Genomic DNA, 26,659 nt, shown 5'->3' with positions numbered 1-26,659 from the left:
ATATTACATGAACTTGTTACTTAGCCTTTTTTTGCCTGCCTAGGTTTAAGGCTTCTGTAAATTTAAGTCGAGGTTATAAGCATGCGTGTCTGTTAAATTTTAAAATCCAGTCTCTCTTCTGCACTCCTCTCGGAGATGATAACTGATAGAGTCAGTACCTGGAGCCGCAGCACCAAGGATTCAGATGCTGAGGTGGGGCACTGTGTTGTCAGACAGTTTTGAGGGATGCTCTGAGGTGAGAAGAATAAGGTGAAGATTATGTAAAGGAAAAAAAAGATGTTCTTGAAGTGGCATTTTGGGTCAGATTTTAGGATGATTAATAAATGTTATATTGAAGGCATGCCTTGCCCTTCCCTGAATTTCCTGCGTTGTTTTTTTTCTCCCCTAAAGCAACTTTTGAGCTTGTTGAGTAGTAACATGTTGTCTTTGGATCTCAAGGGTGTTGTGCTGACAGTTTCTAGTCGGAAGAGTTGAGAGTGAATGGAGACTGTTATGGAGGGAGACATACTGGAGAGAGGAGAAGGGCAGTCCAGATCCAGAGATAGGGTGGCAGCGACCGCTTTGTGAAATTGAGAGGAGCTGGCAGGGATGCACTTGCCCTTGAAATTCCCAAAGGCAGCACAGTTTTGCAGATACACGTGTAATACATGAAATCATGGTGCATCTTGAATGATTTAAGCTAAGCAGCTTGGAGGAAGTTCCTAAAGCGGTTGTGGAAGAGTGTGATTGTAATATATAGAAGAGCTTTAATATTTACTATAGAAAAATCTTGCACCTAGGTCTTCAAAATAGTCTTGGAAATAATTTGTTATTCCATTTTGTCCGTATAACCAGGAATGGTGCCAGAGCTATCTGAGCAAAGTGACATATGATTGATATTTTACCAGACTCAGCCTTCTGCCGTGAAGGAATTTAGTTTGCATTTTGCATATATGGAAAATCAGATGAGCAGGGCTTGGTTGTTTTTTTTAAACCTTGATTAACTTGATTGGCAAAGCTTGTGCTCCTTCTAAAAACAAGACTGTCAAAGCTGTCCTGAAATATTTTTGACTTGGTTTTTCAGACTACTTATAGGCATCTTACAGGGCGTTGTTAGCGTAGCTGTCACGTAGGCAGCTTTATGTGGAACTTATGTGAAGTTCTAATAGGCAATTCTTTGTAAAAGTGTTATATTCAATATATCTAATATTTTATGTGTAGTAGTAGTTGCTGCTGATGTCCTCTGGGATATTTCAGAAGAATTGCAAAATCCGTGTAAACTTTAGCCTTGCTGTTTCTCAGGTGATCCAGTCTGTGCACCTCCCATCCTTTCCAGTGCTCGTCTTGCCTAATCTCTGTACTCTGCCTGTCTTCGTTAAAAGGAAACCTTAATGACTGATTCACTGGGGAGTGATATAGCAAAGGCCAAGTGTCAAAGCGTCTCTTAAGTATGAGTGCTTTCGTTCAAAGTTGTCAGCCTTGAGACACGTTAAGCTTGATTTTTCGCCCCCGCCTCCACGTACTCACCTCCTGCGCTTGCAAATGCCGGGGATTTCCTTTGCCTTACCTGGGCTTTCATTGCAGCAGCATGGTTGGGTCTGGTTATCCACAGTTCTCTTTTCTGGTTTTTTTTCACGTTGGTTTTGAGAGGTGAGAAGCTGATGGTGGGCTTTGCACTGCGGGAATAACTGCAGTGTTTGCACTGGCAAAGAATTGGTTTCTGTTCGGGGAGGGGGTTGGCTTTCTGTGTGTATGCTTGTTTGCTTGCGTCTTTAATGACATGGTTGCGTATTATTTTTCCCCAGAGCCCCTGAACTGCTCAGTGTGCAAACAGATAAAGTTTAGAGAATAACATCCAAAGCTGGTGGCTACTGGCCCCAAATTTTGGCGTGACCATGGGTTCCTGCTGCTGCACCTGAGAGGCTCTCTTGGAGGAAGAACGGGTGATGAATGCAGGATTAAAATGCTGTTCAGGAATTGCCATACGCTCTATTACCCTTAAGACATCTATTAGCTCCATGTTTCGTTCTCATCCTGGTGCATCCCCCTTTAACCTGTTGAAAGGCAAAAGAAACATCTCCCCTCTGAGTGAGGGAAGATAGTAGTTTTGTTCCTCTCTGAGCAAACTAAGGGGGCAGAACAAAATCCTCCTTTCCGATTCCTTCCAACTTTTCCTGGTTTTGTAGTGAGTTTGGAGTTTCGGGGAGGTGAGGGTGGTTTTGCTTGTGGATAAGCACGGCTTTTGCATCTCTTCTCCAGAGAGTGAGTATGAAACCGTGGCTGTGCCGTTGCCTCTTGAGCTCTAAACTCTCCTGAACCGATTTCACGGTGCTGTTTGGCAAGGCTGTAAACAACAGCAAAAGCATCAGAACTTTCCGCAGACACGCAGAACACTGCTTTATGTTTGGGTCACAAGCAGAAGGCTTGTGGCAGCTATTGGGGGTGGAAATCTTTAGTTCTTACAGGCCATAGGAAGTGGTTTTTTCAAGTGTTGGTTATGGCTGTACAAATAGATGTTCAGTGAAGGCTTTGCATTCAGAAACTTTGGTTTTACTTTAATGCAAATATGTAAACAGACAGTGGCTACAAAGCTTGATCTGGTTTTGGTGACTGATGTTTGATTTGCTGAGGTCACATATTACTTCCCACATTTTTTTTTACTGTAGCTTTTACTGAATATTCAACCTAAGTGGCAGCCTTTCACTGAAAACGTAACAGTAATATGGCTTCTTAGCATCAGTAATGGGGAAAGGAAAGCTGGTGCCTTTCCAAAAAGGAATGTGCTTCTTCCAGGTGTTGCATTAGTCCCCCAAACAATGCACCTTGTCATTGATTTTGAGGAAACATCTTCCAACTCCCCCAAACTTGTAAATCATTCTTTTCCACTGGTATTGAAAGAGCTGGCTTTTCTCAGCTAGATGTGAGTTGAATTAAGCAGTTTACTCCTAAGTGAAAAAACTTACTCAGCAAGTGAAGTTAGTTGGAACAGTTCTTGATACAACCTCTTCTCCGAAAGTGTGTGCCTGCCTTTGCCGAATGATTTAAAAGTCTGAACCTAAACCTGCCTGTCGCTGTGGGCATAGCTGCGCAGTGCGATGCAGCTATCGCAGTGGGAGCTTGCGTGTTGCTGCTGGCTGGTAGCTGTGCTGTAGCATTAGCAATGGCAGGGGAGATGCAGCAGATGTGCAATGCCTTCCCTGCCCGTGCAGTGCGCCTCTTCGGGCTTTCCAGTTTGCTTTGGCCAGGGAATTTTGAATTCCACTTTCTGCATTTGAGGCTTTAAAAGGGCCACTTTCCCTGCGGCTGGCAAACTGTATGGCGGTGCTGGTCATAAATGCTGCCTGGAGAGAAGGAGGTGAGAGCCTGGGATTCAGGGAGCGCCTTCTGCCCAGGGCTCTGCGCCTGATCCGGGTGCTGAGAAGGCTCCTGTTTGTTGGGCTCTTGTGCGTTGAGGTCGGGCTTCAGTGGTGCAGCAGGGATTTCTTTTTGCCCCCCCCCCCCTTTTTTTTTAATTCCTTGTGAACACTGCTTGCTGGGGCTGCAGAGAGTGTGAGAACAGCCAGAGAAATTTAATTTTGGCTTCCCTGTGAAGCACTTCAGAGCACTGCCACTAGGCAAGATCTGAAACCAGATAATCAAGGCTAGGACAGGCCCTCCCAAGAAATCAGCTGGGGAACTTCTCTGCCAGGGTGTTAACAGGTCTAGCTCATGTTTATGCAAGTGGTCAGCCATGCAAGCAGGGACTGCACCCCAGCATGTTTCGTTCTCAGCTTGCCACTGCTTTCAGACAGGTATAGCACTTCTGTTTTTAAAGCATCGGGTTATAATTGCAGTTGTTTGAGCACTGTAATTTATCACGGCCACACATGTTCTGCAACACTCCCAGCTATGTGGCTGGAGCACAGGCTTTCGCAACGAAGTCATAATTACTGGTGTTGGACCAGGGAGTGGAGCAGAGCGTAGTCCCATGCAGCTTCCAGAGATCCTCTCTTGACTGCCCGAGGGTTGCCCCAGATGCCTTTTTGAAGCTACGGAGGCATGGGCTGTGTTCTCCGGTACAGTATTCACATGGTTTTCAGGAGGTGCTGGCAAACGGTTAGGGCTGTGTTGATAAGAAATAAGCCTTTTCTGCAGCCTAGCGAGCTCTGTGTAAACAGTTTCCTCTGGAGCATGTGGATGATGGAGCTTTTGATGGGCCTCCGGAGAAAAATCGGGGCTGGACCCTGGGAAGACAAATTGCAGCCTGCAACAATTACAGTTTTTCTAAATGTTTGAGACTGAAACGATGCTTCCACCTGTGGGACTCGTGCAGCATTTGGGTAATTCAGCCTGGGATACCTGATGCTTCTGTGATTTATCCGGATTTCCGAGAGCTCCTGGGAGGCTTCCTTCATGCAACACATTCCTTATAGCACCGAGAATTATTTGACTGTAAAAGCAGCAGGGAGAAAGGAGCCAATCCTCCAGATACTTACAGTTATAGGGCTGTTGTCATAGCATAAGCTGCGCCAATTTAAATGGATATAACTTCTTCAAGTAGACAGGGGCTGAAAGTCGACAAAACAATGCTGTGCACGGAGAGGAAGATTCCTGTTGTCGTAACTCTCTGTATATTACTGAAGTGCCAAATGGATTAGGAGCTTTAAAAGCTTTAAATTTCTGTGCTTTTGGCATCGTCTCCTTGGAACGAGTGCATCTCCGTAGTGAAGCTTTGGAAAGGAAATGGTGCTTGAACGGGTAGTCCCAGACTAGTTTCTTCTAATTTCACTCACAATCAAGTGATCGAGAGGGAGAGACAGATGCTGCAGCTGTGTGATTACAGAAAATGCAGCTGTTAACGTGCTTGCTTATTTTCCTACTAATGAGGCATCAACTCTCTCCTGATTTTGCTGTTTGGGTAGTGGTTTTATTCTAGCAGAAAATTGGACCAGTGTTGGGGTTTTTTTAATTTTTCTTTATTCTGATCTGGTTTGGGTTCAACAGCTGTCAAGACAATTTTTCAGAACTAGTCCAGTTTGAGGAAGGAGGCAGTGATTCCAAGTAGCTTTAAAATGCTTGGTGGGCTCTGGATGCAGCTGGTTAGACTAAGCTGCTATGTTGAACTTGTTTCGTTTCTGACAGTTATACCTAAATGTCTTCACACCGTTAATCCAGTTCCTCAGCTGCAAGCAGTAAATGGGTAGTTCTGGCTTAAGCATCTTCACTTTCAGTTCTTCAGATTATCTTGTGATTTCTTGGAGACTTCTGGGCACAGTTGGTTTTTCTTCTTCGCTTTGTGAAGGAATACAAAGGTGGAAAGAGGATGAAGAGCCCTGACACTTCCCTTCCCAGCTGACAGGAGTACAATACCTGTTGTAAGTAAACTTGGCATGACTCTGATTTTGAGGCATGATACACTTGACTGTCAGATGGTTTAGTCTTGAGCAGCGTTCAAAAGCTCTGCTTCTGTGTTACGCTGGGGGGAAGAAAAGGGATTGCTAGATCACAGGTAAGCCAGTAGTCTTAGCTGCTCTGTGCTTTTTGCCAAGAAGGGAATGAGCAGGAGCATCCCCCTAGCAAAGCAGTCCATGTAGTACGGGAGACTTTGTAGGCATGGAAAGACTTCTTGGTAGTCCGGCGGGCTAAAGATTACTTTTGTTCAATAGAGCGATCTCGTAAGACTATTTGGTGCCTGTAGCTGGATGCGTGCTTGCCATGTGGATGAATTGTTGGTTTAGTAGGGTTTTTTCTTCATGCCTATCACAATACCTCTCCAAAACTGGCAGTGGCATCACTATAGCAGTCTTGTAGCAAGTGCTGTTTAGCGCAAGGCTCGAGGTGGCTCTTTCTGCACCTGTGTATGACAAATCGTGGAGAACAGAAAAATGCACAAAATTCTCCAGGCTGAGTGTGACTTCTGTGGAGAGGTGAGAGAGTTTCTCCAAAAGAGATGTCGAGGAACAGATCTAAAACGTTGCACTTGGCTTCTGTGGGATATGGAACCAACTGTTGGTATCTTCCTTACAGACTCCACACCCCCACCCCCCCGCAGCTGGTCACGATGGTTTGTAATAAATTCACATTGCGTATAGCTCTGGAGTAACAAGATTCATTATTGTATTGGGTTTGCGTGGCAAGGTTTTGGTAGCGGGGGGGCTACAGGGGTTGCTTCTGTGAGAAGCTGCTAGAAGCTTCCCCTATGTCTGATAAAGTCAATGCCAGGTGGCTCCAAGTCGGACGTGCCGCTGGCCAAGGCCGAGCCCATCAGTGACAGTGGTAGTGCCTCTGTGATAACGTGTTTAACGAAGGGGAAAAAAAGAGTTACGGGGCAGTAGCAATTGCAGCCGGAGAGAGGAGTGAGAAGATGTGAGGGGAACAGCTCTGCAGACACCAAGGTCAGTGAAGAAGGAGGGGAGGAGGTGCTCCAGGCGCCGGAGCAGAGATTCCCCTGCAGCCCGTGGGGAAGACCATGGTGAGGCAGGCTGTCCCCCGGCAGCCCATGGAGGTCCACGGGGGAGCAGATCTCCACCTGCAGCCCCTGGAGGACCCCACACCGGAGCAGGGGGATGCCCGAAGGAGGCTGTGACCCCGTGGGAAGCCTGCGCTGGAGCAGGTTTGCTGGCAGGGCTTGTGACCCCGCGGGGGACCCACGCTGGAGCAGTCTGTTCCTGAAGGACTGCACCCCGTGGAAGGGACCCACGCTGGAGCAGTTTGTGAAGAACTGCAGCCCCTGGGAAGGACTCCCGTTGGAGAAGTTTGTGGAGGACTGTCTCCCGTGGGAGGGACCCCACGCTGGAGCAGGGGAAGAGGGTGAGGAGTCCTCCCCCTGAGGAGGAAGGAGCGGCAGAGACAATGTGTGATGAACTGACTGCAACCCTCATTCCCTGTCCCCCTGCGCCACTGGAGGGGAGGAGGTAGAGAAAATCAGGGGTAAAGTTAAGCCCAGGAAGAAGGGAGGGGTGTGGGAAGGTGTTTTTAAGATTTGGGTTTATTTCTCACTATCCTACTCTGATTTGACTAGTAATAAATTAAATTAATTTTTTCCCCAAGTCGAGTCTGTTTTGCCTGTGATGGTAATCGCTGAGTGATCTCCCTGTCCTTATCTCGACCCGTGAGCCTTTCGTTATATTTTCTCTCCCTTGTCCAGCTGAGAAGGGGAGTGACAGAGCAGCTTTGGTGGGCACCGGACGTCCAGCCAGGGTCACCCCACCACAATTATGGGTGCTGAACCTGGTTGTTCTCACCTCCATTAGAGTATTATGTCAGAAAAAGGACTTGGGAGAATAAACAATGCTCCAGCTTCTACAAACTACTCTGCAGGTCATGGCGGTTGTTTTATCGTGGTGATATCATGGGGAAGTTCCCTGTGTAGAAACGGAACCTGTTTAACCACGCTTTGTAACTGATCCACTCAAAATTGGTTTATATCTACCAATAATGTACTGATAATATTGAGCCAGTGCAGAGCAAATGGGATTCAGTCATGCATTTGAAGACATACAGAATTCACATGACTTTGGACTTTAGGTTTTTAGTGGGGTGTGATCTGGAAGAACAACCTTCTCTCGGTCTCCAAACTGAGTAGGTTGGGGAGAAACTGCTGATTTTTTGTTTGTTTGGTTTTTGTTTGGTGGGTTTTTTGTTTAGCCAAGGAATCCATTGTGGAAATTTTTGAGAGTAATGCAGACTTCTGCATTTGCTTAAGTTACTCTGATTGTAGTTCTGCATGTTGTCCTGTGTTTCTGCTGTAAAGCTGGATTTCAGGGGGTTTACGATCATGTGGAAGTGTTGCTGGATGGTACTGGTTTTCCTTGCTGGCACTTAGAGGATTTACTTGGCTATAACGCCAAAATGTGTGGGGTTGCCTTATTTTGTCTTTCTGCAAATTTCCAGATACTTCGTTCTTCATCTGTAGATGAGTGCTTCGTAGTATTAGAGCAGCTGACCTCTGAGTATGGGAGAGAGAACTTAGAGACCAGATGCCAAGAAGGAGATCTATGCAGGCATAACCTCCTTTTATTAAAAAACAATAAATAAAAAAAAAACCAGCTGCCTGTGTTTGATTACTGTTGTGCCTAAGAACTTGTCGTATCAAAGGACTTACGTGACTGAGACTCTTAAAACGGATTGCATTGAATCTTGGTGCTCTTCCCGCTTTAATGCGTTTTTGACTCGATATCTCTGTTGTCATCTTTGCATGTTCAACTCGAGTGTTTCTCTTGACATTCCTGGTTGCAGCCTGTCAGTGATGAAAGCTGGGTTAGAGTATTAGCTGTAAATGTGTTACAACATGGCAAGACATTGCTGCCTCTTCTGCACTGGAAGACGGGTCTTGCGTCTGGGCTTTGGAGAGGGAGGTGGATTTCTCGCAGTTCTAGGAAACTTATGTAGGAAAAAGGAGGGGGAAAAAAACAGAATTGGTTTTCATTTCAGGTATTACTACTTAAAGCATTCCTATGCTAAGGTTCCAGAAAAGATATTTTATTTAAGCTATTATTTGTCTTGGCATTCCTTATGGGGTCAAACAGGGAAGACGGTCACTGTGCTGTTAATGACTCTACTTCGCTGTTGGAAAAATCCCCTTCCTTCAATCACTACCAGACTTTTTCTAACTTTAGAGCAGATGTGGTATGAACAAAGTCATGTCTATAGTACTCAGTTTTTGATAGAACTCTAACTCATTCAAATACTAATGGGCTACAAAGCCCCAGCGAGTGAACGGTGTGGTGAGTGGCCAGAAGGTCAGACTGCTGCTTGCGAAAGCTTGAGGAGAAAGAGGTGGCTGATGCTGGTTTTTAAGGCAAGCCACGGCTGTCTATTTTGGGTTTTTCACCTCTCTGCTGAGCACCTCTGGCAGAGGTGCTCAGTCCCTCAGTAGGGACAACAGAAAATAGGATGAGTTGCAAGGAAACTGTTGGTCCATATAGCCTGGGAAAAGTTATCCTCCCCAGGGCACGGTTATATAGGATGCCTGGTCTACCACTGCCAAACCCTGCTCTGCCTGATTTGATTTTTAAATTATAGTCCTCTTGTAAACTCCAGAGGTTGTGTGTGGTCAATCTGGCCTCTTGTGCAAGAAGAATTCCAATTCTGGAGGAAGTTGTCTCTCTGACTTGATAAGCATCCTCCTAATTTCCAGAACCTGTTTTTCTTATCAGAAAAACATGAATATACATAATGCTCCCCACAGAGCACTCCCGTTTGGGCACTAGCCATGGGAGATACGCTGTGCGTAACAGGGTGTAAGGGGTCAGTTACCCCAAAACATGTTGGGAAGAGTGTGACATCTAGAAAAGCAATGTGCAAACCACAGTGGCTTTCAATTCCTAAGTTTCTTTTAGTTAATGCATATATAAGTAAGTCAATTAAAACACATTGGGCTTATTTCAAATAGATAATCTAATTATCAGCTTGATTAAACCATATCAAACGAACAGTTCTTGTAATTCAGTAGCTTTGTTCTAATCACTGCAAAAGCAGTAGTAGCTTTAATTAAAAACCTCGAAAGTGGCAGACCAGTGTCGATTGTGTCAATTGAGGGGTGTTCCAGCCAAATACCTGGTTGCAGGGAAGATCAGACTGCTCCTAGGTTGATGCTAATATGAAGACTCTCTTTGGTGCCAATAAAGGGAATCTGACTATTTCATAAATACCATTAAATGCAAGCAATTGTCCTTTTCTGCTGTTTCTGATGCTCAGATACAGACTTAATTAAATCTATTCGCACTCAAAGAGTTGTGGTCAACGGCTTGATGTCCAAGTGGAGAGCAGTGACAAGCGGCGTTCCTCAGGGGTCGGTACTGGGACTGGCACTGCTTGACATCTTTGTCAGCGACATGGACAGTGGGATTGAGTGCACCCTCAGCAGGTTTGCTGATGACACCAAGCTGTGTGGTGTGGTCGACATGTTGGAGGGAAGGGATGCCATCCAGAGGGACCTGGACAGGCTTGAGAGGTGGGCCCATGCGAACCTCATGAAGTTCAGCAAGGCCAAGTGCAAGGTCCTGCATGTGGGTTGGGGCAATCCCAAGCACAGATACAGGCTGGGCGATGAGTGGATTGAGAGCAGCCCTGCGGAGAAGAACTTGGGGGTATTAGTGGATGAAAAACTGAATATGAGCCAGCAATGTGTGCTCGCAGCCCAGAAAGCCAGTTGCATCCTGGGCTGCATCAAAAGAAGCGTGGCCAGCAGGTTGAGGGAGGGGATTCTCCCCCTCTGCTCCGCTCTTGTGAGACCCCACCTGCAGTACTGCGTTCAGCTCTGGGGCCCCCAACATAAGAAGGCCATGGACCTGTTGGAGCAAGTACAGAGGAGGCTGTGAAGATGATCCGAGGGCTGGAGCACCGCTCCTATGAAGACAGGCTGAGAGAGTTGGGGTTGTTCTGCCCGGAGAAGAGAAGGCTCCGGGGAGACCTTATGGCAGCCTTCCAGTACCTAAAGGGGCCTACAGGAAAGCTGGGGAGGGACTCTTTATCAGGGAGCGTAGTGACAGGATGAGGGGTAATGGCTTTAAACTGCAAGAGGGTAGATGTAGATTAGATGTAAGGAAGAAGTTCTTCATTGTGAGGGTGGCGAGGCACTGGCACAGGTTGCCCAGAGAGGCTGTGGATGCCCCATCCCTGTAAGTGTTGAAGGCCAGGCTGGATGGGGCTCTGAGCAACCTGGTCTAGCGGAAGGTGTCCCTGCCCATGGCAGGGGAGTTGGAAGTAAATGATCTTTAAGGTCCCTTCCAATCCAAACCATTCAATGGTAATATCACTCAATTAGGCTGACTTTTTAAAATATTTATAGGTTAGTATCACCTACCCGTATCCTTTCTTAGTGTTAGACCTACAGCTTCTTATGTGAATGTGTGCTCCTTCAGATTGCAAAATTGCTTAATTCCTCAAATACCTGACACAAACCTGCTGCAGGTCACTTGCTGAAGTTAAAATGCCGGAGTGCAAAGGCATGGTAACCCTTCTGCTAAAAATGGAACAGGAAAACTAAAAATTGGGTTTAGTTTGCTGGATAACTTAGGAAGCCAACACATGGCTGAAGGGGCTCTCCGCATGGTGCTGGTTTTTTGTATCGCTTGCTTACTAAATGCTTAGAGGCCATTTAGTAGTAAGCTTCTACTCGTGGTGTGGTCAGAAAGCCTGGAATGTACTTGTTGTATGACTAGGTGTGCACACAACCTCTGCTACTGATGCTTTGGGTGAAGGCAGTCAGCAGTTGTCTCCACTTCTTCTGGGTTTGATGCTTCCTCTCCGCCTTTCCACGGAGACCTCTTGCGATGTATTGCTTGGAGGGAGCCATCCTCCTCCTGAGGCTGGCATGCCTTGTGTGTTTGCAGGGAAAGTTCTCTCTTACAGTAAATCAGAGCCAGGCTGCTCCTATAATGTTTTACCTGGCTGGGAAAGTCCAGATGTGCTGAAGCTGTCTGGTCTGCCAGCAGCTTCCTTAGGGTGCTGGGTGTTGGTTTGCTCAGCCGTGCCTTCAGCGAGGTGGTTCCTGTTCAGGGTGCAGATCCTTATCTCTTTCTTTTTATATTTTAGTAATTTGTGTTGGTTTTGAACGGTGACTTGACATAGCATCTAGATGAAAAGTCAGGAATGACATACAGCTGAGTAATTCTTTTTCCTCCCATCAATGTATTTTTAGGGCCTCTCTGCCGAACATGATGATTTGGTTGTTTAATGTCCACAGCTTTTATAAAATGCAACTGTAGGGAACGACAAGAGCAGCGGGTAGCCAGGTTCTAACCTGCATAGGGATTTGCATGTATTTAATTTATTAATGTTGGCAGATCTCTGCTTAATAGTCCAAGTTTACTTTTCATATGAGTAGGTGGACTTTCTGTTTTTCTTTTGTCTAATTGTTTCAGAAAACAGCAATGAAACAGCCTGCCTGTATCAACATGCAAGCAGTCAAATACCTGGGATTTATTTCTGCTGTATGCCCTGGACCAGCATTCGGATCAGCTTTAGTAGATTTGATGAGAATTTGTAACATGTTAGAAACAGCATCGGTGTAACAGGGAATGTACTTGGACTGGGAGCTGGGTAAAACAGCTTTCTGGCTGTACCCTGGTTTTCCCAGCTGCTGTGGCATTTGCCGTCACCGCCTTGCTTTTAATTACTATCGTGTTCTATGGCTTAATATTAAACCACATCTAATTGCATCCTGTCTCTTAATTGGCTTAACTGGCCATCACCCAAAAAGACTCTACTGTGTATAGAAACAAGCTTCCCCAAATATTTCCTAATTGGCAGTTGGTGCTTTGTGAGGAGATGGGTCCCTCTCAGCGATATTAATAGATGTTTTCTTCTGTTCGTTCTCAGGATTGGACATTGATCCTATGACGCATGCCCGGAAGAAACAACTTTTCCTTCTGAAACATCCAGCTGGTTCTGCTGGCCAAGCTTCATCACCAACAGGCAGCAGGAGGATGGACAGGACCGACGCAGAGTGTGGCGAGCAGAGAGACGGAGATGCCACCGAGGCTCCGAACTGTCCGAGTGGGTTTGTGGGGACGAACAAAAGCAAGAATTTGCATGAAGTGCGAAAGACGTACCCACTGCGGAGACGTCTGCTCCCCTCGGTGAACAAAAAGACCTGCAAAGTGCTCCTCACCAGGCTGGAGGATGTGGCTGGATCCCTGTCGAAACAGACCCAGAGCTGTAAAAAAAAGGACCTTCCCAGTTGGATGGAGGGTTTGGGACCTGCTTTGTTCTCTGAACAAGTTCAGCCTGTGGGAGCAGGGAAGAGTGATTCATCTGGGGAAAAGTGCACAATAACTTATCCAGGGACAGAGCAAGACCTTGATACTGCTCCTTCAGAGCCCAGGAAACGCAGGCTGGCCTCGCTGAACGCAGAGGCAGTGAACAATCTGCTTTTTGAACGGGACGATGGCTTATTATCCGGCAGGCGTTTTCGGAGGGACTCCGTTAAAGCCGGTGGAGACTGTACCGTTAAGAGCTTGCATTGCAAAGCTGGTGACAACTGGCCTGCGCTGGAAAAAACAGCTGTGAAAACAGGTAAAGGAAAAAACCGACATGAGCCCAGTCAGAAATGCAATAGCTGTGACCATTCACTGGATGAGGTCTTTGATGATGGGACAAAGAGGGAGGACGGTGCCATCTCCTATCATCCCACCCCAAAGAGACTGGCCAGCCTGAATGCTGTGGCCTTTCTGAAGCTGACCCATGAGAAAGACCAACCCCTGAAGCAGAGGAATAAATCGGACGGAGAGGGCAAGTCCGAGAACCACTGTTCAAAATCTACGCTCAAATGGGCCAAAGCCGGTAGGAAGAATTGTGTCAAATCCAAGAAGGAAATGGCTGGCGTAAAAATGGAAGGTCAGCATGGCTGGCGAGGACTTACTCTAGGCGCTTTTGGGAAGGGCGAGCAGCGGGACTCCTCTAGGCTCTACGGCACGACAGAACCTGTCCCTTACGAGTCGCTGTCTAGCTCCTATGCTAGCACAGAGGGTTTCTACCACAGACTGCCTTTGCTTATGGGTGGACAAGCTTCCATGAAGCCGGAGTATGGAAGACCCGGAGAGAAATCCCCGACCCCCAAACAGGAATTTCATCAGCCTTCCTTTCCCGTGCAGCAGTTCCCTCCCTTGCCTGTGCCCGGAAATCACACGGATTGTGGATGTCTCTATGAATCCTCGGATCTGACTCCATTGAACGGGTTTTACGTTTATTATGGCCAAAGTGGATACAGTGGCTACTCTCACTGCTCTGTTTACCCCAAGGACGAGCTTTCGCAATCTGCTACCTGCGAGGGGCTCTTGATATCGCCTGGTTCCTTGCCATCAGGTGCTCATTTCCAGCCACTCCACTGGTGTAACTCTCCGTACTGTTGTGGAGAAGGAACGGCGATTAACAGTTACAGCGTCTGTGGAGTCGTGCACGTGCCAGAGGGCAGGATTAGCAGCGTGCACACAGGACGGAACAGCTACCCCTACAAAATGCCTTTTGCAGCAGGTAAGGTGCGAAGCGCGAGCAAATCTTGTTCGACGTTCCTAGGAGAAGAGGGCTGGTTCGGTGCGGTGGCTAACGAAGGTATCTTGTTGCCAGGAGGCAAGCTCCCTCTGCGCGTGGTGCGTCTCAGCTTGGCAGCCAAACTGTGGCTCGGAAAGAATCCGTGTTTCGCCTCCCCTTCCCCCACTTTTAGCCCTGAGGGTTTTTCCCACTGAAAGGTCTTATTGGTGTGGAAAGCATAGAATCGGTGAAAGGATTTGGGCAGTGAGAAGGTGACTCATGACTTGTCATGCTGGAGCTAACCGCTTAGCTTTGATCTGTGTAAAATGAGTGGTTTTTAGTTCCTACATGCTCTGCAAGGCTTCTCGCCATCCTGCTGTGCCGCTCTGAGCGGAGGGTCTAAAGCACATTGGGCTCAGTCACTCCTTTCCCAAAAGCTCGCTCTCGGGACTGAAGCATCCTTGCAGAGCAGAGCGGTGTGAAGAAGCAGGCATTGCCTCGGTCTTTAGGCTCTTAATGGTGCAAGCTGTATGGGGGATGCAGTCTTTTAAGATTTTACAGATCGGATGCGGCAGGGCTGTGTAATGATTCAGTTTAAGTCTACTGTTTGGACAGATGCTTGAATTTCACTGTGGTGATACAAGTGCTGGGTACACTGTTAGTTTGAGTAGTGGTCCCATCTTTGCTCTTAAACAATGTCTGAAAATGAGAAGAAGTGACGGTGTAAGAGGTGATGTAGTTATTTGCCTGGCTCTCTTCTGTCCCCGTCTGTTTTTCGGACTTTGTCCTCCAATGTGCTTTATCTTGGAGCTTTGCCTTTGCTATTGAAAAATATCTTTTGAAATATTTAAAACTGGATTGTTGTGGGGGGGTTATCAGACACCAGTACTTTGTATAAAAGCCATCAAGCTAGACAGTGCTGCTGTCTGCAAACAGTACGGTCTAGAGACAAGGCTGCTGCTTCAGCTGTTGGGAGTGTAAACATCGGTCTTTCAGTTAACCACGTGTTCGAGTCAAAAGGAGGCATGACTTATCCACTTAAAACAGTTTTTCAGGTAGGTGGATGAAGTATTGGTTCAGCGCTCGGTTTGAGCGAGGCTTTGTCATCTTCTGTTGTAGGAAGGTGCTGAAACTCAGGAGCGTTTGGTTGAAGTATAATTTCCGTTTTCCCTAAATATCCCCGCTGTCATGGTGCCGCTTCCTACGGTAGCAGCTAGACAGTGTTCGCTAGTGGCTTCAGTGCTCTTTGAAGTTGAATGCTTGCAAGACAACTAGCTCAGCAAAGTGTTCTTGTCTGACAGTTTTCTGTGTAGTGCCCTGAGGTCATGTCAGTCTGCTTTGTTCCTGAAATTTTGCATGCTGGTGCCTCTGACTTCATGCAACTAGAAGGATGCAGGCGGTACAAACAGAGTATTTTTTTGGAGTTCACCCCTCCCTGCGAACTCGGTAATTTCTCATGGTGCTGGCAGGGGCAGTAGTGGTTCCAGGGGTATGTATTTACTAGCGGTGTGTCACCCCACTACTAAGATCTTCCTTGGTGTGGTTTCCTTCCTGTTAGCAACTTTGATTTAAAAGCCTACACCATCAGAATAATTTAGACTTTTTGTGGATTGAAGCGTATGAGGAGGTCTCCTAGAATATTAATGGGGACTTACGCTTAGGGGTTGATTTTTATATATGTGTGCACCTCTGAACTCATCCTTCCCTAGAGTGGGTTATTTTAGTGCATTAAAGGAGTACTTTGGCTGCAAGCAACAGGCTCCCATCTGAGAGTGCTGGTACGAGGGGATCCAGCTTGATGTGTTGCATGCCTTGTGTTGTATCTTGTCTTATTTGGTGTATTTGAGATGTTTGTATGGAAATACCAGTGTCTGTCTGGTACAGATCGAGGGATCAGGCTGTAATCTTGCGCAGTCATGGTCTGCCATATGCAGGAGAGAGGCATTGCTTTCCGCATCCCGCGGATGGTTTGCAGCATGCAGTTTGAAAGCAGGGTGGTGGGGATGAGATTGGACAGGCTGCGAGAGATGCTTTAGCCCCAGTGCCGGTGGAGGGGCTGGAAGCGTGTGCAGCCAAGGAAGGAGTCCCGGGGGTGCCAGCAAGGCCAGGTCTGCACTACTTCCCTGAAGCTTAGTAGATACTTTTGTGAAGCTTCATCCTGCTTTAGTTCAAGCTTGAAAACTGCTTTTGTAAGCAAAATACTCAAGAGGTGATTCACTGCTCTGTGGGTCCTGTGCCTGCCAAGGCCAGGCAGGATACCTGAACTGGCATCCTGACGTCTTGGCTCGCTGGGGGAGTTGCTGCGGCGTTTGCTGCTCAGGGTCAGCAAAGTCTAGTGATGGTCTGTAGCAGCCCTCACACTTGCAGTTCAGTGGTGGCTTTGTTGCAGCCCTCTTAGGGTCAAGTGGGAGACAGGAGGCAATAATTTCCTTTTATTGCGAGGGGATCTCAGCAATTATTCAGCTGGAGCTTGGTGACTTCAGATGACTTTTTCACTTTTAGATTTTTTTCGCAGCTCTGCGGCGGTGCAATCCCACAGATCTGCTAGGACGTGCTCCAGTCTGGAGGCATCTCCTGGAGATTGCCTGAAGCTGCCCTTTTTGTCACCCCAAAAAGCACGCTTTCTGATTTAGGGAACAGGGGTGAGTTGTATATTGGTCTGGGAGCTTTCTCCCTGCTGACGGTAGGTAATTCAAATCCGACTTGCTCTTCTGTCGGACACGTTGGCCTGGATTGAGGGCTTGTTTTGTGACTCCTGGAGCAGTGTGAGGTGTTCTGGGATGCTTTTGAGAGGCAGCGTCAGCCGACTTACTAACCTGTTGTGGTTAATGTGTCTGCTTTAGGGACACGGTTTTGCTGAAGGCAGCAGTGTGCATCGTCTTACATAGTTTTGTTCCACGTTGCTTCATATTTCGGGAGTTAATTCAGAGAATCTTCTCAATTTTCCCTGATTAGTAGAATTTGGCTGTTTGAAAGAAGCTGGCTGCTTCTGCTAGTGTGGTTTAATCCTTCCCATCGTTTTGATAAGCCTTTTATTTCTTTTATACATATTGACAGGCTGGAACTGATTTGGACACTGGCCAACCTTATGTGTATTACTGGCTGGCATTACTTCGGGGAATTTCAGATGGGTTTGTTGTAGTGCAGTGTCATCGGCAGCAACATATCGGAGCATCGCAGGCTTAGAAATATCTTTGCTTTTAGAATCCAGTGACAGTGCAAAATGAAATTACAACGTGAAGAATCTTTACTGCTATAACACAATGAAGGGAATTTCAGGGGAAAGCAGTGGTAGTTGGACAGTCTTGATTGTGTAGTTGTCTTATATTTCAAATGAGATACATGTCTCTTCTTCCCTTCTGTTAGAAGGCTGCAAGTCTCTGGACCAGCTGAACCTCACAATCCCTGTGGCAGGGCACCCTGCGTCACCTGCCCACCCGCTCTCAGGATGTCCTGTACCCAGCGTGCCACCGGCTGCAGAACCCGTTCCTCATCTGCAAACCCCCAACTCTGATCCTCAGACCATGGCCCGAGAATGTCCACAGAGCTCAAAGCCTCCCAGCGGCTCCAAATCTGGTCTCCGAAATACTACGGGCTGTCTCCATGCCTCTGACAGCAAAGCGGCGGGAGGTCATTCCCATCCAAAGCAGCAACGCATTAGCAGACGGAGAGCTACCAACGGCTGGATACCTGTCGGCACAGCCTGTGAGAAGGCTGTCTACGTTGTGGTAGGTGTCTGTGGAGCGCTGGTTTTTGCGTGTGTATGGCTATACCCATTTGTGTGTCTTCAGGGGAGTAAGATCATGAAGGCTTGAGAGCGTTTTGGGTCTTGCTTCAAGGCAGAAGTCGTCACTAGATGCCATCTAGAACCTCTTGGACAAGCAAATAGTGCCTTTTGCCCAGGCTTTGAGGCCAAGCTGCTGTTGGCTTTGTTTTTTCTCATGCGCCCTGGTATGACCTTGCACAGCATGACAGGAGGTTTGGAAAGGAAGGAAAACCTGCTACTCCTGTGCTAGCATCAGCTGAAATGCCGTGATGATGAATACTTCTGGCTTTGGTGTTTGCAAGGGTGGCACCTGTTACACCTGTGAGTCCATCCTATGGAGAGATTGTCCTCCAGCTCCTTCCTCCTGGGTTAGGGAAACCTGTTTGAGAAAATGAGGGAGGTTTTAGCCTTGTTATAAGGAGCGGTTGTCTAAAGGTAGCTCTCGTAAGGTGGTTGTTCTCACTGGAGGTGTCTGTAGCCCAGCAGGGATCTCCCAGAGAGCACAGAGGACTGAGACATATCCTGGCTCCCAGATGGAATTTTTCTAGCACCCAGTATCCCCCTTCTTGTAACTTACCTGGTAGCATGGCCAGTCACTCCTTCAAGGATTTCTTGTCTGTACTTTCCCATTTGTTGTGTTCAGGGGCAGAGACTGGCTCCTGCAAGATGGGAGATTTCCTGCCAGAAAATTTAATTAACTACAGTAAAGTCCACTTCAGTTGAGACAGAAGGCAATATCCTTCCTGTTATTAAAACGTAAGAGCTGTGGACTTGAAATCTGGACCCACATGCTGTCTGGGAAGGTGGGGCAAGGCGTTGAACTGGGTGCGGTAAACGTCAGCAGCGAGTAGAGCTGTGGTCCAAGCGGACCCGTCTGTGCTGCCGCCTGGTGCGATGGTGTAACCTCGAGCTGCTGAGAGCATCATCCAGGAAGGGTTTTGTAGCTTCAGCTCTTAGGGCTGTGTACAGGTACCAAGGGCTGTGCAAGGATGAAGCCCGTGAAAGCCAGAGACGGGCCTCTTGCATCCGTCACTCAGGCTTTGACACTTTGAAGGGAGCAGCGCACCGTTAATCTTCTCAAGTCCTGGTGCGTAATGCTTCCGACTTTGCCTGGGCGATCTGGCAGGAGGTTAAACCCCATCCCGCTCAGGCATTCTGAAATGAGTTTTCAGAGCAAAAATAAAATAAAACCCCCCAGTTCATAGTCCAAAAAGTGATCATTTGGTAATGTTAGAGGGTACAAAGGAAATGTTAGCAATCTCGTTAAGGAAAGCTTTATGCCACGGCCTCCCTGCCACTCCCTGCCCTGTTCATGTGAAATATTTCATGTTTTATTTGTTTTCTTACAATGTTTGTATCTGAGAAATGCGCAGCATTCAAAATATGCCTAGCTTTCTGTGCCTTTGAATATGAAGGAAATGCACACCTACAGGCAGGCGATAAAATGGTGATTTTTCTGAAGGTTGTTTTTTTGCATGCAGAATTGAAGGAGCAATTGGGTTTTAATTTGAAATAAGGGTATTAATTTCAGAAATACATTCTTTTGTGAGACTTGCTGTCCTGCTGGTGAGCTGCTCCTTAGTGCCAGCACTACGTAGGAGAAATAGTTGTGTTTTGCTTTATTTGAAAACGATGGCCACGTATGACCTGCAAGCACTTGGATACTATTCCTCAGTGAACTTTCTTTACCTATGAATGCCCTACCCATAGAAAAAGTCATTTGTTTGACCTGATCTTGGTTGTTATAAAACAACCTGGTGGGAATAGAGATGCCATGAGTTGTCTTATGCTGTATGACTTCTCTCGGCGATCTCTTTAAATGGAAGCACTTAGCTCCGAGTAGGCTTAGGCAAGTTTTTAGTTCACAGCAGGACCAAAAGAGTCTTGGGTTGGGGTAGCAAACAATAAACTCACTCTTTGCCTATATGCTCAGGTTGCTTTATTTTCTGTGTGTGTTCTAATGGTATAGAATGAACCAGAGCCGGCTGTTCGCAAGAGCTATCAGGCTGTGGAGAGAGATGGGGAGATTATCCGGGTACGAGATACTGTCCTCTTGAAATCAGGACCCCGGAAGAAATCTATGCCATACGTTGCGAAGATATCGGCACTGTGGGAAGACCCCAAAACAGGTACTGTGCCAAAAGAGTATGTATTGCCTCTGTGCTTGACAGATGAGGGTGAGCTGGAACTGGGGAAGTGATGGATCTCGGGAGAGCTGCAAGCTTGTTAAGGTACTCCACTGCTGCCAGACCCAGTGATGAAGGGGAAGAGATTAGCTCCATCGTTGTTGTCCAGATTGTTCCAGGAACTGAAATGCTCTTTAATCACTAGCCTGGGACTGGTAATCAAAATCTTCCTGGTTGTGAAAGCACATAATATCTGCCAAGTGCCCGTCTTGGCAACGATCTCCTTTATTATTTCATTGCAGCAGACATCTCAGGAGCTGCTGTTTACTCAAATGCTCTATCCAGCATCTGGGCTGGGAGTTGGTGTGGAGCACGGGCTTATCTGCAGAAGCTCTTGATGGGACCCAAGCAGAGGTGGTGATTGGAGTAGTGTGGTTTTGATGTTAAGGTCCCGTGTCTGACTAGCAATACCTGAGCCAAGGAAGCTGTGCCAAATGTTGTAAAGTACAGGTCTTGCTTAAAATAAAAAAAAAAGTTACGTGTAAGAGAAGCGATCAGCGTGTGGTGAGGCCCATCTTGGTCATGTCATCCTGTGACAGCAATGCTGGCATTAACCTGGGAGTTAATGCTGCAAGTACTGAGCTTTGGATGAGCATCTTGTCCAGCTTGCAGTCTGAATGGGTACGGTTTTCAGATGGAAACGTTTGATTTTTGCATCTCTTTTTGTTGTTGTTGTTGTGCCTAACTGACCTCTGTGTGACAATAACACAAGTAGAAGGAGGTGAAGGCGTACTGGAACAGCAATGTGACCGACTTCGTACAGCTTCTTGCTGTAACAAAAGGACACCTAGTTCAGCATGAAATATTTATCATGGCACAGCTGCCTCTACGTGAGCGCTATGGGAATGAAAGGGATGAAGCAGGAGGAGGAGGCTGGGTATTAGTGGGAAAACACTAGGAGAAAACTGAGGCTTGACATATTTTAATAAATCCTCTTGCAGGGGAGCTGATGATGAGCCTCCTGTGGTATTACAGACCCGAGCACACTCAGGGAGGCCGCAATCCCAGTATGCACCAGGTGAGCCATCCGACTGCGGAACTCGGGGCGAGGGTATCCTGGTACGTCTGGTTTTCTGCAGGAGGAGGGGATTAGCCTGCATATCTCCCTGCGTTCTTGGGTGGCCTCGAACTCGGGGGTCTGAGCTTCTGTTTTGAGTAAAATGGAGCTGTCTCCTGGCTGTGATGCAGCTGTTGCCAGATGTGTTGAGTGGTGGTGTCCTATAGATGGGCTTTTCCCCAGTTTATTGTCATGTGTAGAAACTCTGGGCTGTAACAGAAGCTGCTGCATTCTTTATATGGCTGACTCGTAAGTTTTAATGTTCCTCCCTTCAATCTGAGAAAATCCTGCGCATTAAGTGAAAAGTTGTTTTGACTGCTACCTTAGGAGTAAGGAAGAGTGAGTTGTACTGAATCAAGATCAGATGCCTTTCCAAAAAGGGTATTCTAATTCACCCAGAAATGCAGAGCTCAATGCAAAAGCTCCTGCTGCAATTCTGCAGGACATCGGAGTACCTATATCATGTGCTGCCTTTTTATCATAAATCCCTTAATCTGCTTCTTAAACTCCAGAAACTTGTTTGTTTTTGTGCAGAAATGTGGATGCATCATCCTTCCCCTGTATAGATTTATGATGAGAATTAAAGACTGACTCGAGGATGTTGTGCCAGTATAATAGAGTTTGCTTTTTAAAAGGAAAAACATGTGAATCATTATGACTTCACGCCTTGCTCTGCTTTGCATGGGCTTGTGTTGGGTGACAGTACAAGCTGTTTTTAAACTGGGAATGGAGAATTTATTGCTGTTTTCAACCCACCAAAATACTTGGTGCCTTTTTTCCTTTTTTTATAAATAAAAGGGGAGAGGGGGTGAGAGCAGGACTGGGGAACAGCCAGGGAATTGTACCTGCCTGACTTGCAGGGCACAGATGAGTTTCTAAACCAAAATGTGGTACCTTATAGTTTTTCTGGTCCAGAAATGAAGCGTGACTGTATCCAGTTGCATTTTAGTGTAGAGAGCATGCCAGTAGTCTGGCCAGGAGGAATTAAGCCTGGTTTTTGCACACCTGCTTAATTACACAAGACTTCAAATAAGAGTGTGCCATTTGGGCTGAGTAGCTGGGATGGGCTTGCCAAAGATGACTCAGATAGTTTTGATTTAAGGAGTAGACCAAAACCTCAACGTGCAGAAGGAAGGTGTGGCATTTTTAGTTTCTCTGATTAAGCATGTCCCCAAACGGTGTGACCCTTTTGTGAGTCTTTCCTTCCAGCCTCTTTCCTCGGGCCTGTGAGCAGAAACAAAGCCTGCAGGTAATGCTTCCAGACTTGTGCAGAGCATCCTTGTTCCCAGAGATCATCTTTGCTGATCTAACCACACCTGAAATTCTTTCAAATGGCTCCATCTGGATTGCCCCATATCTAACCAATCCTGCCTGCTGCAGAGCCAAGTTCCCTAAATTACCCTGGGAAAAAGGGCTATTGCTGCTTCCCTCACTAAACCAACCTTTTTAATTGAATTAGGATGAGGAAAGGGTTAGAGAAGAAGGGATTCCTTTAGCTTTGATACAGAGATGGATTAGAAAGACTGGTTGTGTGTCACAGGGTAGTAGTAAAGACAGCAAAGTGCTATTCAACCTCCATTTCAATTCTTAGCTGTAGAAATGAATTGGAAGGGTTTCCAGCACAGGAAAGGGAAAATGAATGAAGAACATCCCTAGGAGACCGGAGGAATGTGTGGGTGGGGAGTGCTCCGACCTCCTGCCTGCAGGAGCATTGCTCACTGGGATTTCTGGATGTGGTCTGAAGGCTCCTTCCACATGGAGTCTGTGCGCAAAGTCAGATTTTGGATAAGCTGGAGCAAAGGCACCTCTTGCAGGGGTTTTTCTCTTTCTGAGCCTCTGCAGTACCTCCCCTGATGGACTCAGCCTTCCTCCCTCTTACCTGTCTCATCGTCATTCCCAGGCATCGCAATAGCGCTTTCAAAACGCTGCTTTTATTTTTTGCAGTGCAGCATTGCAAAAGCTCATCTCCTGGGACACTTCTCAGCGGTGGCCACAAGCTGTCTGTCATCGCCAGGAGGAAAGAGGAGGCTGGGTGGTGTTAGCTGGTAGTGGCCTTGCTGCTGAAGTGCTTTTGTAACGTTGGCAGTACGTGTGGGATTTGGACACTTGGCCTCACAAAGTGTGCTGGGCAGTGTTAAATGATGGGAGAACTTCTAATGCTTTGCTCACGTGTTGCTGGATAGAATTCTGGTGCACACTATAAATAGGTCCCAAAACACCTGGAAGGTGTCTGGATTATGTGAAATACGGGCTCTAAAGAGTATCTGCTACGAGCATGCTTTGATAGACTCCCCTTTAAGGTGGTGGGTGAAGGTGTGGAGCTGGCCCTGCCTCCCTGGGGCTCCTGGCCAGCTGAGTGACCTCTTCCTTTCCTTCTCTTGCAGAATGAGATCTTTGCATCCCGGCATCAGGACGAAAACAGTGTTGCCTGCATAGAGGAGAAATGCTATGTGCTGACCTTTGCAGAGTACTGCAGGTAGGTGGTGCTCTTAACTTGCTGCTGTTCCTGAGACCTTCATCTCTCTCCAGCTCTTGGCACTCTTTCCATTTCCAACCATCGCCCAGCAGAACTGTCCCAGCCCTACAGACTTTGGTCTAGCTGGAGCTGGATGAATTACACTCATGCTATGTACGGTACTGCAGTCTGAGTGCTGCTTCCACTCTAGATTCATTACGTGGCTGTCTTGTGTAGTAGATATGCTTTAAGGGGCTCACAAATGTTTGTACTTGTATGACCTTGGTACCACAGCATGTGGACATCAGTGGAGGACAGTGCAGGAAAACCCGTAACTTGGAGCTAAAAACTAAGCAAGGCGGGAAATCATCCTATATATCTATCCCCTATGGTACACAGGGGCCATAGCTAGCCAAAAAGCCTGCTGATACGCTTTTGTCAGTGTTGCTACGAGACACTAGTGTATGCGCTCGCAGATCTGGGTGTTTTGGCAGCAGCATCGCTCAGAGTAGTGACTAAGGCTTTTACTGTTAAGCTCTTGCTGATTGAATTGAAACTTTGTCAGTAAGAACTTCCGAGCATCCATATTCAAGACTGCCATCCTTTGATGGATGGATGCGCAGGGCAGAATGAAAATAGGGGTTGAATGGACACGCAAATCCATAATGCAAAATAGTGCTTTAAATCTCTTCAGTTTTGCTGGGTGCATCTTGTTGACTGTGCAGTCTTACCACGGAGGGGATGTTTAAGCCCTAATGCACTCTTCTTAGTCCTCCTGCTCCTAGCCTAGGGCTCTGCTGTTTGAATTTCTAAAACCAAACTGTTTTACAGACTCTTTGTAAGCTGAATTTTGCTCTTTCTTTTGAAAACTCTAAAAAAAACCAACAAAAACAACAAGAAACCCCAAACAAACAAAACCCCAAAAAACCAAAACCAACCAACCAAAAAAACAACCCTAAGCTTTGGATCCAAACAGCTCATTTCCCTTCTTAACAGCCCAGTCCTCTGGAATAGCTATTGGCAGGAATTTTTTTTTGCTGTTGTGGGTAAGGTCACCTTTGAGAGATGTTCCCTGAAGGCATTCTGAATTCTTTGTTTGCCTAAACAACAGCCCTGATGCATAAGCCTTTTCTGGGGCTAATTAACAAAAATGAGGCCAAAGTAGTAAAAGCAAGGTGGATTAATTGCAGTCATCTTCCGTACTGTGCGGCATCCACCAGTATAGAAATACAAACCATTGCGCTGCTTCCTACAGTTCAGGGTGGGATCAAAAGCAATAGCTACTCCACATCCTCTTCTTGAGCAAAGCTTAATTCTCCTCCGCACTCCTCCCCTTCTCCTTGGGCAGCCACGGTTGTGGCTTCCAGCGAGACAGACTGACACGGTGGAAGACGAACCGAGTTTGTGCTAACTCTTGTAACGTAATTGCGTTGCAGATTTTGTGCCTTGGCAAAGCGTCGAGTCGAAGGGATCCCAGGCAGGAAAACCATTATGGTTCCTCCCTCGGAAGAGTACTCCACACCTCTGCACCGCAAGGTGCCCGAGGACACTGACCCCGAGCTGGTTTTCCTCTGTCGTCACGTCTACGACTTCAGACACGGGCGCATCTTGAAGAACCCGCAGTAGCACCATTCTTCAGTCGGACCGCGGTGAGGATGAGCGGCACCGGAGAGCCGACGGCACGCTGGCCGTCTGGGACATCTGTGCACTCTCGACGACTTACCTTGTGCTGCTTGCAGACGAGAGCGCCCAGCGCTCTTTTCCTCGGACTGAAAAGCGTGCGCAGGAGCAGATCCCTGTGGAGGAAGGCAGCAGTTGAAAGCACAGCACTTCATTAAAAGCATAAATGAAAATATATACGTATAAAATAAATATATGTATATAGATATAGGTACTTGCATATGTAAATCTATATCTATATATGTATCTAGAGATGCATATATTGGGAGGGGTTTGCAGGGGATAAAAGCCAGTAAACTGAATCCAGAGCCATCGCTGGTGGGAATGGTGGAAAGGTGCAGGAGGGATGCTTTGGTGCATTGTGTGAGTCAAGCTGTGACAGTTCTGTGGTTTTCGTGCCCTGATGCGAAGCGCGAGGGCTGAGACCAGTTCCTTGGCAGAGCACAGGAGAGTCTCCTTTGTCCCGCAGGACAGACACGGAGGATTCCCGGTGGGTGAGAGCTGCTTCAAAATACAGCCGTTGCTTTGGAAGCTGCCTGGATGCAGAGTGGCCTTGTGTCATGCTTGAATAGGTTTTGCTCTGTGAGGGGAAGAGGTGACTCCTATTTTCCCCTCATCTTTCTCTTCTCCTCACCTCGCTGTTCTGTGATTCACCGCCTGGACTGAGGCTTGGCAGCCAGGCTTGGAAATCTGCTCCGTCGCAGGGCAGAGAGGGAGCTGGCAGGATCGTAGGCTTTACATCCCAGTGCAGTGTTACGGAGAGCTTATGCCTCTGTCGCAGATGTCCTGACCCTGCCCCAAAGGATCCTGTGCCCCATGAAGCACAGTGCCAGCAGGCGTGCGTCGCTCTGAAGCTGGGAGCTCACAAAGTGGGCTCCGCTAGCAAGAACCGTGTTTGCTCTTTTCTTCTGAGGATTGCTCTTCCTCTGATGGCTTACGGGGCCGTAGCGATAGGAGTGGGTTTACTCTTTCTTCCCTGTTTGTTTTCCTGTAACGTCGTTTACAGTCCCTGTTTAACCCCATACATCTTCAGCGTGAAGAAGCTAGAGGCTGGAGAGTGAAATGGCAAACCCTTTCCTTGAGTGTGTTGGGCTTTTTTAAAGTTTACCCCCCCTCCCCTTGTGTGACTGTCCTGACGCTGGGCGTACTGTTGAAGCCATCAGCAGTGCTGTCTCAGCGCTGCCGTGCAGCCTCCCCCCCTCCAAACGCATCCCGGCATCCGAGCGAGCTCACCAAAGTGGCTTTGTGGCTCCTGAAAGGAACTGAGCATTGGGAAAGGTTCGCATCGACAAATGCGACCCGAGCCCCACAGATATTGCCTCTTGCCTTACGTGTATAGATCCTAGATAGACATTAGTTTATCTTAACGCAAACTGTTCGAGTTAATTCTAAAGCAAACCAAAGGACAGCGTAACAGTCCCTTGAGTCACTCACACCAAGCTGGGAGTCCGTTTCTAGATTGCACTAACATAAAGAAGGAGAATCAACACCGTCTCGGCCCACGTTCCTGCTGGCCTGGAGTCACTCATTGAAACTAGGGATCTGCATTTTTCCGGTCTTTTGGGGCTTTTGAACTCGTGTTA

The 26,659-nt window shown here is 47.2% G+C and overlaps 1 protein-coding gene across 1 annotated transcript in view; it reads left to right on the top strand.

Annotated features, from left to right (window-relative positions):
* BAHD1 (bromo adjacent homology domain containing 1) overlaps positions 1 to 26,196 on the top strand; it is a 40,879-nt gene extending 14,683 nt beyond the window's left edge. Inside the window, exons 2-7 of the mRNA XM_050896846.1 lie at positions 12,283 to 13,935; positions 17,299 to 17,660; positions 19,668 to 19,827; positions 20,826 to 20,902; positions 23,326 to 23,417; positions 24,833 to 26,196. Coding sequence (XP_050752803.1) covers positions 12,300 to 13,935; positions 17,299 to 17,660; positions 19,668 to 19,827; positions 20,826 to 20,902; positions 23,326 to 23,417; positions 24,833 to 25,022 — 2,517 coding nt within the window. The 5' untranslated portion in view covers positions 12,283 to 12,299 and the 3' untranslated portion in view covers positions 25,023 to 26,196. The remainder of the gene's footprint in view (positions 1 to 12,282; positions 13,936 to 17,298; positions 17,661 to 19,667; positions 19,828 to 20,825; positions 20,903 to 23,325; positions 23,418 to 24,832) is intronic.
* Positions 26,197 to 26,659: the final 463 nt, after the last annotated feature.

The sequence above is a fragment of the Gymnogyps californianus genome, chromosome 5 (genome assembly GCF_018139145.2).
Source record: "Gymnogyps californianus isolate 813 chromosome 5, ASM1813914v2, whole genome shotgun sequence".
Taxonomy (NCBI): Eukaryota; Metazoa; Chordata; class Aves; order Accipitriformes; family Cathartidae; genus Gymnogyps; species Gymnogyps californianus.
This window is presented reverse-complemented; position numbering and strand designations above follow the sequence as displayed.